This window comes from Ostrea edulis, chromosome 7 (assembly GCF_947568905.1).
Source record: "Ostrea edulis chromosome 7, xbOstEdul1.1, whole genome shotgun sequence".
NCBI lineage: Eukaryota > Metazoa > Mollusca > Bivalvia > Ostreida > Ostreidae > Ostrea > Ostrea edulis.
The window spans coordinates 73,683,659-73,700,181 of NC_079170.1; the positions used below are offsets into that span (position 1 = coordinate 73,683,659).

At 35.9% G+C, this 16,523-nt stretch overlaps 1 protein-coding gene across 2 annotated transcripts; it reads right to left on the bottom strand.

Moving 5' to 3' along the window:
• Positions 1–1,312: 1,312 nt before the first annotated feature.
• Positions 1,313–16,098, bottom strand: LOC125653614 (uncharacterized). Of its 2 annotated transcripts, none has more exons than XM_048883184.2 (11): positions 15,760–16,098; positions 12,721–12,760; positions 10,263–10,430; positions 9,952–10,070; positions 9,359–9,527; positions 8,047–8,243; positions 7,614–7,664; positions 7,226–7,343; positions 5,644–5,823; positions 4,235–4,342; positions 1,313–4,061 (listed from the first exon to the last, which is right to left on the bottom strand). In XM_048883184.2, the coding sequence occupies exons 1-11, from the start codon at positions 15,901–15,903 to the stop codon at positions 3,040–3,042; spliced, it is 2,316 nt and encodes a 771-aa protein (XP_048739141.2). In that variant the 5' UTR covers positions 15,904–16,098; the 3' UTR covers positions 1,313–3,039. The 2 variants fall into 2 exon arrangements, with proteins under 2 accessions (XP_048739141.2, XP_048739142.2); XM_048883185.2 differs by having other exon boundaries at positions 5,644–5,787; positions 15,760–16,086.
• Between the last annotated feature and the right edge of the window lie 425 nt (positions 16,099–16,523).

Here is a 16,523-nt window from a genome sequence, read left to right on the forward strand (position 1 = left end):
ACACGTGAGCCTTTCAGGCCCTTTGGAAACAATGCGGAAGTTCCGAGTTCCCCAAGAGTTATTTCCCTTTGTCGAAACTCTTTCGTAAATTATGACGTAAAATATGATGACAGTGGGTACATTTGCTAATTACTATCTTTGTATTATTTCTTAAAAGATGATATTCAGAGTTTCTGAGACCATCCTATCTCAGGGAAAAGGCAACTTTAGTGAGTTTATGAGTATTGGATAACAAAATGGCTCAAACAAATATTGTTAATTGCCATCTTTCTTTGATAAAAGCGTCACCCATGTAGAAGAGGAAACGTATAATGATTCAATATCCAATTTGATGATCTTATCCAAACAAATTATGCTCGATATGGCCAGAATATGCATACCAGTGATTGACATAAACAAAAGTTAAGCTTTTATTACATTAATCGTACGTAATCGTTATGTACAATGCCAGTCTACGATATAATGTATACATTGTGTACCCACCATAAAATGCGAAAGAGTTCGACAAAGGGAAATAACTTTTGGGTAACTCGGAACTTGCGTATTGGGATGTAGATGTAGACTGGTATTCAGACAGGACGTATTATGGTACAGAGATGCTTACTCCTCCTAGGCACCCGACCCCACCTCTGCTGTGTCCAGGGGTCCGTGTTTGCCCAGCTATCTATTTTGTATTGCTTATAGGATTTATGAAATTGATCACTGTTCGTTATCTTCACCTTTCATATACGTCCGTTTGGAGTGCTCTATTTCTATTTTCATATTTCTGTCGCACATTACACTCGTAGCTTCTTTTTAGGTCACTCTAAAATAGTTGCAGTTTTGATCCATTTTGACCTCCTCCTTTGCATGAAGTTTGCCCGTTTATTCGAAAATTAATGTAGTATGGAAGGTACATGGTTTGACAGTCTAACTTCTCCCACAGTTTAGCAGAACTTATTTTATTGTTTGTCTCAGTATTGAAGACTTGTTTATGCAACATTGATATTTGAGAATTGTGAAGGTTGTTGGACTTAGTGTTGCGGAAATACACTAGTATACATTGCCAACAAAACCATTGCTTGCCTGTCCAACTTCTCCCATAGCACAGGAGTCTGAAGTTTTGTCAATTAAATCAAAATAAAAATCCGGGGAAAAAAATATCCATTGGCTTCTAATAAAAGGAACATGGTGGATATTTTTTCCAGATTGGATATTTTTTCCCACAATCCTGTGCTCATAGATTTACCCCCAAGCAAACTAAGATGGGCTTATTTCCCAATATTCAGTTACGTGCATATAGACTATATTTAATATAGCAAAACAAACGACATTTCAATATAATTAAAATAATTTATATCATTTATAATTGTGTTATACATAAAAATAAATCCAAATATTCATATATCAACAACGATTAATATATACTTGAAATATATACAAAGTTCATTCTTATAGATTGAAACCGAAGTGCTAATAGGTTATGAGTAGGTTACAAACGCATGTAAATGTACATCGTAAATAGGAAAACTTTCAAACGAATACACAAGCAAACATATATAACTATTCTGAATACAAGAAATAAAATAGTGGAAAGAAAAACAGATTGCGCTGAAACTCAATTTTCCAATTCAGTATTGCCAATATGTCATTCTCTTTATCAGTAATCAGACATTTGAAGGACACCAGCATATTTGGGGTGGGGTGGGGTTCCACGCTTTAATTCAATCACATTGATTAGTTATTGCATATATTTTGGTACATGTGTATGCACTTTGACAAGAGTGATCTTCAATTGTGTAAATCAAAGCGACATTATCTGTAATTTTGTCACCAAACATTGATTTCAATGAAAATTGAACTATATTATATATTTCAGTTAAAATAACGGTATTTAATTATTTCAAACACTTTGTAACCTCAAAACAGGCACATGAATATGTAACTGTGGTGAATGAATAGTTATTGTCTTGCAAGACAAGGGGCCTTCGTGGCGAGTGGTTAGAGCATCGCGCTCAAAATCACACGACCTCTCACCTCTATCGGCGCGGGTTCGAATCCCGCTCGCGCCGGTAAGTGAGAAAGTTTCACAGTTCACTTTCGGAAGGTCGGTAGTCTCTTCCCAGGTGCATTGTATCTGGATTCTCTCTTCCAACAATACAAACTGAAAGATTTTTGTAAAGCTTCTGAAGATGTAATGAAAGCGCTAAAGCTTTACGGAGGATTTCTGTTTTCTTTTCATAATATTTTAATATTAGTATCCGATTAGTGAGACTCTATTTCAATTATATATATATATATATATATATATATATATATATATATATATATATATACTCTATTTCAATTTTATATATATATATATATATATATATATATATATTACATGCATATAAAAACCAAATACAAAAAAGTTTGAAACACACGCAAAAATACATTATATGTATTGGAACAAACAAAACTATGTAATACATTTGATTATAGTTTACTATAATTACTATATTTCTATGGCACAAAAAGAAGGCTATAATATGGGCAGTTCACCTAAATAATTTGGGAGTACAGAAATTGAATGTCAAAGTATCAATTTAAAAGCTTACAACCATCTTCTAACCTAAAAAAGATATTTCCCGTCTCATTTAAATAATTTATAACTTTTCTGAATCATTTTTCTATTTTACAAAAATGAATATATTGCAATATTGAATAACTTATAAACGTTACCTTCATTATATTACAGAATGTTTCGGGTCAACTTGGATGATTGCAAAAACACATATTAAAATGAGAGATCTTATTTTGTTTCAATATCTGAAAATGATTTAATACCTGTGTTAACTGATAAAGTCAAATTTAAAATGAAGAAGAGAAGCATAAATTGCGTAATAGCTTGCTTTGGGGTGGAGTAAGAAACGGGACTCAACACGAAAATTGAAAATAATTACTAAACCATGTATATGGAGCACATTAGTAACATACATGTTACAAAAATAAAAGAATTTCAACAATCTGTTTGTAAAGAGACAAGGTGTCCAAAAGATGTTTCCAGATCAATATGATTTATACACTTTTACCGCCGATACTTCTGCAAGATTCCTCATCACTGAAGTTGTTGTCCTCATGATAGTCAAACGAAGTTGGTAAACTTTCAAAACCTCGATTTCTTAAATTCAAAGAAAACATTTTATCCCACAACACTTCACTTGTGTCATCAGTTATTATGCTAGGTGGGTGGAAGGTATTTGGATCACTTGAATCCTCCAAATGTGAGTAGTGGGGAGAGGCTGGACACTCCTCAATTCCTAACATTTGATAATGGATAACATCTGTGATACTATCCACGTTTCCTGGACAATTGCTGGGGAGGTTTTCTTCGTACATTTTCTTGATTGTTTGCCTATCACTCTCAGGAAGACTCTCCGCACTATCTAACCCCGAATCTGTGGACGTCTCGGAATTCATTCTTCTAGGAAACTTTGCTTCATATTCTCTAGCTTTCTGTATTTTTTCATTCAATCTTGATCCTTCCAGCAACTGTGTGAAGTCGTCAACAAAAGCCAATCCTACGTCTTCCATTTTTGTTTTGTGCTGTTCCAGCTGATGAATGTGGCAAAGGAATTCTTGGAGATGTTTCATTAAAACGTACTCTCCACCAGAATTGAGGTCATTAATAGTGTGTTCCTTTTGTGTATAATCAAAACGGACCATTATGAATTTTCTGTAGTCGGAGAGATTGTTTAAGCGGATACACGTCTGGTTCAATATTGGTATAAATAGATCGGCCAGGGGGCTGCCTTGAAATATTTTGCTGTTTTTCTTGCCGTTGGACTTCCACTGCTTGTATTGTTCATAAGCAGTGATGGAATTGATGATCACTGTGTAATCGGCTTGATCCATAGAGTTAATGACCCAACGGAATTTGTCCTGCATGATATCCGTCATTCTCCAGGGTGCAAAAATTACATCGCAACGACAGTGTCTCTTCAAGAAGGATGCAAAAGCGTTGAGGACTTCTTTGTGACATTCATGATCTTCTGCATATGCAAGAAATACTGTCTTCATTGGCAACACCCGGTCCTTAGCTATATAAAGAAATAGGATGTATTTTAAGACATCTCTAAGTGTGCATCTGGAAACTCGATACCTTGGTTGATCTTTAATGTCATTTATCTTAAAGTCATGAATTACCAGAAGGCATAAATAAATACATGGGCGCAAAAAGCATACTCTCTTACAAAGAAATATAGAAATATACCCCGAATTGGTTCATGGTCTTCGATTGAGAAAATTGAGTTGTCTTTTCCGATATCGATATTCGTTGACTTAAAGTTGGTCAATTTTTCTTCGGTGTCAGCATCTCCTTCTAAAATACAAAACAGACTAAAACAAATAGAAATTTCTGGATCCATTATATATTAATGGAATTCACAAAGTTTTCTTGGTTGTTCATTTGTAATGTATATTACAAATGGCATTAGAAAGATTTTTGAATTCTAAGACCCTTGAAAAATGCCTGTTGCTAGCTTCGTAAAACATTCAAACCAAATTTTCCAACATCAAGAAAATGCTGTAGAGTTGATTGACTATAAGTCAAAATATCAAACCAATGTCTATCAAATACTAGCATACTGCATCTTACCAATGTCAATAAAATACTATTATACTACACCTAACCACCATCTATTAAATACTAGTATACTGCACCTAACCAACGTCTATCAAATACTAGTATGCAGCACCTAACCAATGTTTATCAAATACTAGTATGAAAGGTGAAGATAACGAAGAGCGATCAATCTCACAACTCCCACAAGCAATACAAAACAGTTAGACAAACACGGGCCCCTGGACACACCAGAGGTGGGATCAGTTGTCTAGAGTATCTTACACCTAGCCGACGTCTATCAAATACTAGTATACTGCACCTAACCAATGCACGAGTATATCAAATACTAATATGCCGACCTAACCAACGTATATTAAACACTAGTACACTTCACCTAACCAACGTATATCAAATACTATTATACTGCACCTAACCAATATATATCAAATACTAGTACACTGCACCTAACCAATATATATCAAATACTAGTATTTCATGTAAATATCAGCTTTCTGGCTCAGTGGTTCTTGAGAAGAAGATTTTAAAAGATTTTTCCTATGTATTTGTATGTAAAATTTGATCCCCTATTGTGGCCCCATCTAACCCCCGGGGGCCATAATTTGAACAAACTTGAATCTGCACTATGTCAGGAAGCTTTCATGTAAATTTCAGCTCTTCTGGCCCAGTGGTTCTTGGGAAGAAGATTTTTAAATGACCCCACTCTATTTTTGCATTTTTGTGATTATCTCCCCTTTGAAAGGGACATGACCCTTCATTTGAACAACTTGAAATCCCTTCAACCAAGGATGTTTTCTGGCCAAGTTTGTTGATATTGGTCCAGTGGTTCTGGAGAAGAAGTCGAAAATGTAAAAAGTTTACAGACAGACGGACAGACGACGGACAATAGGCGATCAGAACAGTTAAATGGTTTTTAAAATGTCCATGACAACAGTTCATAAAACTTGAATATACATATAATTAATTTTTATATGTGTCAGATGAAACGAAATATTCGGCATACAGACAAAGTTACCCGTGAATCTGAATATAACGTTTACCTGTGTTTTTCTTTCTCCAGTAGACGAAGAGAAAAGCTAGGACAATTGCTAACAATAACCCCAGCACACATCCCAGGACGGTAGGGACGATGGCATCCTCATTGGAGTGAGGCAGTGGGTGAGTCACGGTGGTGGATCCTGATTCTGTAACAGTGGTTGATGGAAGATTAGGTGGCGGATCTACAGGAAGAATCGTGGGTGTAATAGCTATTCGAAATATTTTCTGAATCTTGTGTAGATAGTGTACATGACTTCATGTTTTAAATTTCGAATTACTGCGTGAATGATTCTTTTTTAAATCAGATATGGCAAAGAACTGCATAGAAGTGAGAATCACGTGTCTTTCGAATATGACCTTAAAAATGGAGGTCCCGTGTCACGGCATAGAATGTGGTTGCCAAGGCATGCTTACTTAACCCTTCCCATTTCCAATGCATTAGTTGTCTACTAGGGGTTATTAACAATATCAATATCCAGAAAAATTATCAGATATCACAGTCGTAGAAAAATGCGACAGTTTATACATTTTTTAAACATTATTCAGGTTTTAATGTTTGTATCGGTATAATAAAACGATTAAAGTGTGGCATTGAGGGAAACAGCAACATTCCAGCTTCCCTTGTACAACCTATTTCTCCTGCCTTCATCTCGGGAAATAGGCTTGCTCTTGGGGGAACTGGAATCTTGCTGACTCTGTATTATTTAACTGTATGTCGTCTCGGTCATAGTTGCTACAGAAACAGAAAAAGCTTCAGACCAATATTACAATAAAATCTCGCAAAAATTACATTTTCATCTGCGTGGTTATTTTATGCTGTTTCAGTCAATTTCGTAATAATCAGCTAATATACAGGTAGCTTTAGCAGCTAATGCCTGTTTAAGAATACGATGACTGGTACATGTAGCTTTAGCAGATAATGCCTGTTTAAGAATACGATGATACTTTTTTGACAATAAACTCATCGCAAAGTACTCTGAAAGTCTAAATGAACACACACACACACACACACACACACACACACACACACACACACACACACACACACAGAGAGAGAGAGAGAGAGAGAGACGTTTTCAAATGCTATTAATTTCTTTTGAATTCGGATTTTACGTGCACTGTTCATCAAGCGCTTAACAATTCTATAACTTCAGAAACGTCCGTATTTGTAACAGTTTACGTTCATCAATAAAAGCACAGTGAAACTTGTCTGATCCGACATGCTATGGGAGATAAATTTGGTGCCGAAATAAAAAAAAAGATTTTGGAGATTACACAGTGCAAAATGCCTTAATTTATGAAAGATGATTGTGAATAAATGATTGATTGATTAGCACATTAAATGTGATTATTTCCCTTTGCTATTACTTTCCACGAGCTCATGAATATGATAGCATCGCGAGACTATATCAATACACACCCGAGTTTAAAATTTTATCTTAAAGTTATTTATTATATCATAAATGAATTGTACTCTGTGCAGATGTACACGTGCTTCAGAATGTTGACAATAAACCTATAGCTATTTGAAGTACCAGTGTACTGTGAAGAATAATATATGAAGCTATACATGCAGATACTCACTATACCCCAGTGTGAAGTTTTCCGTTATCGTAGTTATGCAGGATTGACATACGTTAGTTTGCGTTTTACACAAACAATGATATGGTCCTAGATTAAAGTTTTCGTCAAATGGTATAACCTGTTAAGAATACACATATAGCCTTAAAGAGGAAGTGAGAGTTAATATTAACTTATAATTCTAGATTGTTCTGTATTGGTTTTGATGAAAAATTGAATTAGCCTTAAGTGAGTATTAAGAATATTCTAAGATGGTAACCAGAAATACGTTAACGTTACTCTTCGTGGCTGGTTTCAAGTTAAACAACACTCTTAAAGTAACCTAATCCCATACAAATTGTAGAGATTGATAATAAAATGTCAACCTAAGAACGCGTATAGTACAATTTACCTTTATAACATATGTTCCTGGCTTTAGCTTCCTAAATACATGTCGTGGATTCTGAAAAGAAAACAGTTTAAAGTACCGTATAAGTAGATTTTTTAGCGAGGATTCAATCTTGGATAATTAGCGACAGTGTTGCGATCGCTAAAATTGATTATCGTTAATATTTATTCCATATCAGAAGAAAAAGCTATCCTTCTTGGAATTATTAAGTCGCTAAAATTAGCTCTCGCTAAATATATATACCCATTGTGTATGTACAAATCGTTAAATTTGCGTCTTGCTAAACATATCCCTTTTACAGTATTTTGTGTATGTGTGTGTTTATTTTAGTTATTATTTTTTTCAAGTTGCAAATTCCAGTAATTAAGTTCCTAACAAAACAATCGAAATTCACATGAAAAAAAGTACACAATGCATAAAAACTAGAAAGTCATACTTGGTTGGTTAAGTTGAGCTGTGAGACTGGTTCGCTAAGACTGGTAGCTTTGAATAAGCTGACTGTGTAAAGACTGAAGCCAAACTCAGGTGGAGCCCTAGCAAAGCTCATCTCAACTTCGTTAAACGGTCCCGAACTGTTCGTCAAGGGCTTGTAAAATATCGTACCTTTCCACTGACTCGATGATACCACGCCATCTGTAAATATTCACATCTTTAATGAGTTTGCTTTTGATATTTTTACTAATTGTACTAGCCTAATGAACATCGAGGCAGGATATGCAGAAATGTCAGACAAAATAACTATAAATGGGCATCACTTTCTCAAAATCAAACGAATTGATCTTAAAATCAGATGTGGGTAACTGTCGATACACTTACACAGAATATGCATAACACACCTACATATAATTTTGGAACATCTAATCAAAATCACTCTTTTGACAAAATGCCCTGATTTATACCCACTACAATGAACGTTAGGGTATATTGTTGTTAAACTGGACCGTTTTGTCGCATGTCACACTTTCTTCTTCCTCAAACTCCTCTTTTAAAATAAGTACATGAAGTAATCAATTAATGTTTGGAATACCAAAGATGGTGTCCTGTAAATGTAGAATAAGGTTTCGGAAAAATGTTACCGAGGGAGGGGTGGGTGGGGTAAAAAAAAAAACAATGTTTTTTCAACATCAAAAATTCTGGTTCCAAAAACTCCTCATATATTTTACGCAATAGCCAAATCATCTTTTGGGAGAAGATTGGTGGTATCCTGCAGATGGGCTACTATGTTACATAAATTTTCACTTTCATCCAAGGGTCTAAATGAGGTCGAAAAACGACGGGATTTTTTTCTTAGAAAAAACCTGGTTCCCAGAACTCCTCATACAATTTACACAGTAGCCTAATTATCCTTTGAAATATGATTGGTGGTGTCCTGGGAACGAAATTAGGGTAAAAAGGCGGGAGGGGGGGGGGGTGTCGACAAAAAATCATTTTACATTTTACACAGTAGCCAACTTATGTATTGGAAAGTAATTGGTGGAGTCCTATAGATGTGTAATAAGGTTGCATAATTTTCATTTTCATCCAGAGGGCCTATTGGGGTTTGATTATTTATATTTATGTTCAAGTAAATCATAGAATGGCTAAATTGTGGTTTATTTGCTAGTTACAAAAGTACAAGGAAGAATATTATTTTTAAAGACAACATCTAGTTATCAAAATACATCTGACATTTCTAATCAAATTGACATGACACAATACCCTGATTATGAAAATGAAATAGACAAATACATCGAAAACTGATTGCTTACTGCATCCTTGAGTAGGCACACAGACGCCAAAGTCCCCTTGTTTGATATATTCTGTGGCATTCAGGTAGCGGTCATATTTAGCAGGGGCAGGGGGAAGACTTCTACTGACCAGGTAAATCACTGGGGGGTCAGCCGGGGACATCGGCCAAACGTCTACATGAAAATCCGTCTGAAAAATAATTACAACGTTCAAATCAAAATGTCGCAAAATCTAGTGAAGAAATCAACACGGTACCGTCCATATATAAAATGTAGAATTCTGAGGGTTTACTGAATGACCCCCCCCCCCCCCCGAAACGAATTCTTAAGACTTACAAAATTTATTTCATAGCAACAATGAAATAATTGATGAATACTTCATACACAGAAAAAAAAAATCAAATATACAAAAAATGTGTTTCTGTCTGTACAATTTACACGCAATTCTGATTTTCACTGTTGCCACAGAAATGTGAAATTATATGCGTTCCGAAATGTAACAGGAAATGTGCTTGTATGAGATTTGATTTTAAAGTTATTACATGTGTATACGTGTATCTACAGCGAATTATGATACCATGACACGTGACCAACTGTACCCGTATCTAACCTACCTTAATGACGTCATTATACGTGAGTTTCTGTGCAGATAAGTCAAAAATCAAACATCCATACTTATTGTCCAGGTTGTAAGTAAAGATAAGTTCGAATCCTTTCAACACATCAAAACTTCCTGAAAATGCAAAAATAAGCCCCACTTTAAGTAGGTACATCAATAAGCTTAAATCAATCGTTAATTTGGGATGCTGATGAAATACAGAACGTTGTTGTTGCTCTTTACTTCTTTTGACCTTTTGACCTTCAATGACGTCATAATGTCCTCACTACATGTGATATGATTTGAATATTAAGGAATTCAAAATACCTGTAGCGGGTGCTCTCAGTGTAATTTTTAGTCCCGTGTAATATTTGTTGTTGCTGTGTATTTTATTTATAACTTCTGTTTTCATTGATTCGGGTTTTTCCGGGAATCTGGAATCTTCAGATATTCTATACAACTGTGGGAAGGCCGTCGCAGCTTTCGCCGAACAACCTGAAACAAGAGATGTTTGTAAAACACATATGCCCCCATGGTGCAAAATTGAAAAGGGTTATACATACACATCATTTAATTGATAGTAGTATCATCAATTCAAAATATTGAGCAGACAATATCTTCCTATGTCAAGAGTGGATTGACCATGTGACCTAAAAATCAATAGGGGTCATCAACTGCTGAAGATGTACCAGTGTACCAAGTTTAATGTCTGTCAAGCAAAGGGTTCTCAAGATATTGAGCAGACAGTATATTCCTATGTACAGTTTAACCCTTAACCTTTGACCACGCGACCTCAAAATCAATAGGTGTAATCTTCTCCTGAAGATGTACCAGTGTACCAAGTTTAATGTCTGTCAAGCAAAGGGTTCTCAAGATATGGAGCAGACAGTATATTCCAATGTCCAGTTTGACCCTTGACCTTTGACGACGTGATCTGAAAATATATAGGGATCGTCTTCTCCTGAGGACGTACCAGTGTACCACGTTTGATGTCTGTCAAGCAAAGGGTTCTCAAGATATTGAACGGACAGTATATTCCTATGTCTAGTTTGACCCTTGACCTTTAAACATGTGACCTCAAAATAGATAGGGGTAATTTTCTCCTGAAGATGTACCAGTGTACCAAGTTTGATGTCTGTCAAGCGAAGGGTTCTCAAAATATTGAACGGACAGTATATTCCTGTTTAGTGTGACCCTTGACCTTTGACCATGTGACCTCAAAATCAATAGTGGTCGTCTTCTCCTGAAGTCGTATCAGTGTATTAAGTTTGATGTCTGTCAAGCAAAGGGTTCTCGAGATATTTAACGGACAGTATATTCCTATGTCCAGTTTGACCCTTGACCTTTGACCATGTGCCCTCAAAATCAATGGGGGTCACTTTCTTCTAAAGATGTACTGGTGTACCACGTTTGATGTCTGTCAAGCAAAGGGTTATCTAGACATTGAATGATCAGTATATTCCTATGCCCAGTTTGACCCTTGACCTTTGACCAAATGACCTCAAAATAAATAGGAGTCATCTACTCCTTAGGATGTACCAGTGTGTCAAGTTTAATGTCTTTCAAGCAAAGGGTTCTCAAGATATTGAGTGGACATTATATTCCTATGTCCAGAGTAGATTGACCCTTGACCTTTGATCTTTTGACCTGAAAAACAATAGGGATCCTCTTCTACTCATAACTAACCCACATATGAAATATCATTATCATTAAGTGAATGGTTCTCAAGATATTGAGCGGACAACACATGGTCTACAGACCGACCAACTGACAGACAGGTGCAAAACAATGTCCCCTCTTTTTCAAAGTGGGGCATAAAAATCGCAAGATTTTCATATTACCGTCATCATTTATATAAAAATCAAATTCATCTTATTTACATTAATCCGAGGTAAATTTATTACAGCAGTAAAAGCATAATTATTTATTGCATGATAGTTGAATATAATAGTTGAATTCTTATTTTATTTCTATTTTCTTATTTTTTCTTTCTTTCATATTTTGGACAACCAAACAAATGCATCATTTAATGTTATGGATAAAAGGTCGCCCAAAATATATTTTGATAGAAACAATCATTGAAAAGTATCTCTATACGGAGGTAAAAAGGTGTGACATTGTTTTAATAAGCAGAAATCTATATGGTATATCAGAAAATTTATTTCACTATTGCGCTAATGAATGAAATTACAAGAACTAATAACTCTAGAAGAAATAAAAACAATATATATTATAGTACTACCCGCGGGAGTGGGGGGGGGGGGGGGGGGGGGGGGGGGTAACTCTAAACACAAAATAGTGCATGAACAATGTTTTGGTGAACCAATTCCTTTACATCTTTCCCGTTTGGTTTCTTGGATTTTTGTAAATCGTTCAGCACAGCTACTGTTGTGTTTGTTTGTTGTTTGTGGGGGTTTGGGGGGTGGGTGGGGGTAGGGGTAGGGTTCAAAAATGCAGTGCAATTTTTCAATGTGTAGCGCATAATGTTATTTCAAAGCTGTAAATACCACCATGTCAATGTATTAATTAACAATTCACACCTTGGGAAAACTTTTGGTAAGAGCTGTACATTTTTTTCCAAAAAAAAAGTTCGCTAAACCAGGAAGAAGTTAAGACTTGGCCTGGTGCCGAATCTTTTTACGCCTACTTATACCCATTTCGTGTATGTAAAAAGCAGGTAAACTCAGGTAATTTATTATTGATAAGAAGGCACGGGGTATAACAGAACTTCACAACTTAGGCATTCTCTCTCTCTCCCTCCCCCCCCCCCCTCTCTCTCACTTACCGACGTCTTTGATGTAATATACATAGCAGGTAACATTTTGCTGAAAAAAAGAAACGAACAGATATAAGTACATGTATTAATGGTATTATGAAAATTATCTAGAATTGATTAAGTATTTCTAGGTAAGGAACTAGTAAGTAATGATAATTTGTTTTCCAATCCTTTGGATTACTACGAATAAGATATGTTCAGATTTATTAATTTGGCAGTTTGTTGCATTTAGTTTCTAACATCACCATTTTACACAGAACTCTTGCATGTGCTAATCAAGTAATTTATGGGGACACATTTTGAGATGTATGTTATAAAATTAATGTGAAATTAGTTTCTTACTACAAAAATGTAACACACATCATTTTTATGCATGATGCATTTATAATCATACACTCGGACTATTCATTTCTTCATGTCTGCTAATCAAAACGCGCTGTGCCGGCGGATGAAAGGAATGAGGTTGTAAACGGGATGGGGGTGGGTTGAGTTGAGGGGAGGGGAGGGGAGGGGGGGTCCTTTGGCTTGAAAACTTTAAGGAAACTGGCGTTACATTGAAACAATTTGGCTGCGTCTGTTTATCTCACGAAAATAAAATCAAGCAATGATGAAATACAATCACATGTTTTTCTTCTTAAATGCGTAAATCAATATTAATGGACACGCCTTGTTACAATGTGTAGGCTCCGCACTGACATCATGCTGTGTAGAGGAAGCGAAGAAACAGAATTTTCAATACACACTGCTGAAAAGGGCCACTGGGAAGTCATTTGAAAAAGAAATAACAAAATATTTTCCATCCTAGTTAAGTGTTCGGTGTATACAAGTCCGTTAATTGTGAAATCAGGAAGAGCTTATTTTCCCCGGTTCATTTGTAGGTTAATGCTTCCACTTTCAGTATACCTCTCAGTGGCTTTTTAAAAGGACAGTACACACGAGGATGCCGGGATACTACACACGAGGATGCCGGGATACTACACACGAAGATGTCGGGATACTGCACACGAGGATGCCGGGATACTACACACGAGGAAGCCGGGATACTACTCACGAGGATGCCGGGATACTACACACGAGAATGTCGGGATACTACACACGAGAATGCCGGGATACTATACACGAGGATATCGGCATACTACACACGAGGATGCCGGGATACTACACACGAGGATGTCGGGATACTACACACGAGGATATCGGGATACTACACACGAGGATGTCGGGATACTACACACGAGGATGCTGGGATACTACACACGAGGATGTCGTTGCTGTCACTGCCATGAGGGGAGGCTGTTGTTATCAGTTCAAGTGGATTTTGGACAGGACTGTCTTTCTATCAGACCCATCTTTTTTCTTCTTTCTTTCCCCGTTAATAATGAACACGACATACATGCACAATTGTACACTTTTTTATAAATTTCCATATACTTATAGTATACACAGTAAAACTAGAGGGAAGGAGGGAAACCCTTTCTTTTTGACTTTTCTATTAATGACCACCATCCATACATGCTGAGACCCCCCCCCCCCCCCCCACCTCTCGATGTTTTAATTGAATCTCTTTTTCACACTATTATCATTATTATTTTATATTCCAAAAAGGCTTTCATCTGTAATTGAAATTAAACTAGGCCAGCACTTGATATAGTTCTTTGTCTTTGACATTTTTGTAAAATAGTATATTTTTTCACACTTGAATTCTCAAGAACGATGCACTTATACCAGGAAGTCATCAGAAGAACTTGTAAATGAACGAACCAGGCGCGTTCTTACAGCTGCTTGATGACATAGGGTGCTTGGGATCTTCAATTTAAATTAAGGTGAAATAGAATATCTTTATATCATACATATACAGGGATACTCTCTCTCTCTCTCTCTCTCTCTCTCTCTCTCTCTCTCTCTCTCTCTCTCTCTCTCTCTCTCTCTCCCCTCTCTCATTATGATCACACATAGACTATATTCATTTCCCACATTTACAACATGCCAGACCGCACTTGCTTCGATTAATACTAAGTTCTATTACTTGAATTGTCATCGGATATATGCTATTTCAACCGTGCACAAATGCAAATAAAATATAACCGAAAAAAACCCCCATCTAGGTAGTCGCAGAGCCAGGTAGCAGACGAAAATCTTATAGATTTTTAAACTTCTGGGTAGAGCAGATAAAACCGGTATCTTAAAACTGAAAAAAAAATAATTAAAGAACGTGTCGTAGTTTTTTTCTTCCTTTTTTTTTTCTTTTTCTTTTCTTTTCTTACTCATGTCTATAAACAATGATTATCATTTAACCATTCCCAATTTTTTAAGAAATCGATATTAAGCACGTGACCTAGTTCTATAGGAACACATGACGAAGTGGAAATTCCGATAATAAACAAGCATGAACGTATAATTATGAAGTAACTCTATCCTTTTTACACCGGCTAGACGTAAACTTTAAATACCCTCAAGAGAAAACACGATGTCGATTGTATGAACAGGGATGACAATCTAAGACAGTTAACTGTGGAGTTACGATCAGTAATTCTATATCGTCATCCTTGACTAGCGAAGATGGGTTACATTATGTAAACAAAATTACTAGACAGAAGTCATTGAACAATATTATATCACCGTACCCACTGGAAATGTTTCTCCGTATTAATTCAACTGTATATCTTATTAAGTGTTCGTAAAAATAGAAGGAGGGGGTGAGAGATAAGACGATGTAATATTTCTAGGTAATACTGCTAGGAAGCACGTAAAATTTATATATATATTCCCCTTACATGGCTGTTTCTGTCACAACTTAAAAATGATAATAATTTAGGCTACTTCTGTGTAGATGTATTCCAGGTATGTTGTACAAAAATGTAAATACACTGTCAATACGGCATGGCATTTTAAACACAGGTAAAATTTAACCTCAAATAACCACAGGTGTTCTCTCTATCTCTTTTCGTTTTCTCTCTCTCTCTCTCTCTCTCTCTCTCTCTCTCTCTCTCTCTCTCACACACACACACACACACACACTTACACTAATAAAATAAATGGTATACATACATTCGATGAACAAGTCTTGTTGAACCCGATGTCTATTCCATTGATGTTCAAACTTTCAGTTTTTGAAATTAAATTCAACATACAATACACCAAAATAAGAATTTGGATAGAAGTAATATTAAATCGCCTCATTGCGCACAGCATGTGGAAACTTCTGTTATAACACAGAAGAAACAAGTTATAAAGTTAACATGTCCAACATAATCACACGGAGGTCTATACATTCGTCACGACTATTGATAATCAGTTCCGATCCCCTCTTGATATACGCGTTGCTCCCAGTTCTTAAGCGCGTTTCAATTTGTAAACAAAGAGTTGTCGTTCGTTTAAACGTATTTATTAAAGGGTACAGACGCTTACGAAATTTCCTGACAGGAAATTCACACTTGAGTGTATTCATTTTCATAAAGTGTACGGGATATTTATCATGAATGGGCAATGCAAAGGATACTACACAACGTTTCATGCAAATGCAAAGCAAATATTAAATTCCAAAATAAACGCCCGACATTTTAATACCACAGAGAAATATTTAAACACTGCTTCTTTGATTATAATAACTTGACCAAATCCTTTGATCGTCATTACGAAATCATGTGAAATGTTAGAGGTGATCTCTGCTTATTACATGTATGATTATACGGTGATGGAAGGGAAATGCCAGCTCTATAGCGCTCATTAGATACGCTTCTTGGGGCTTTTTCTGAGACTTGTAATACCACAATAAATTGTCAAATTTAAGAATGGCGTAGTATTAGCGACTT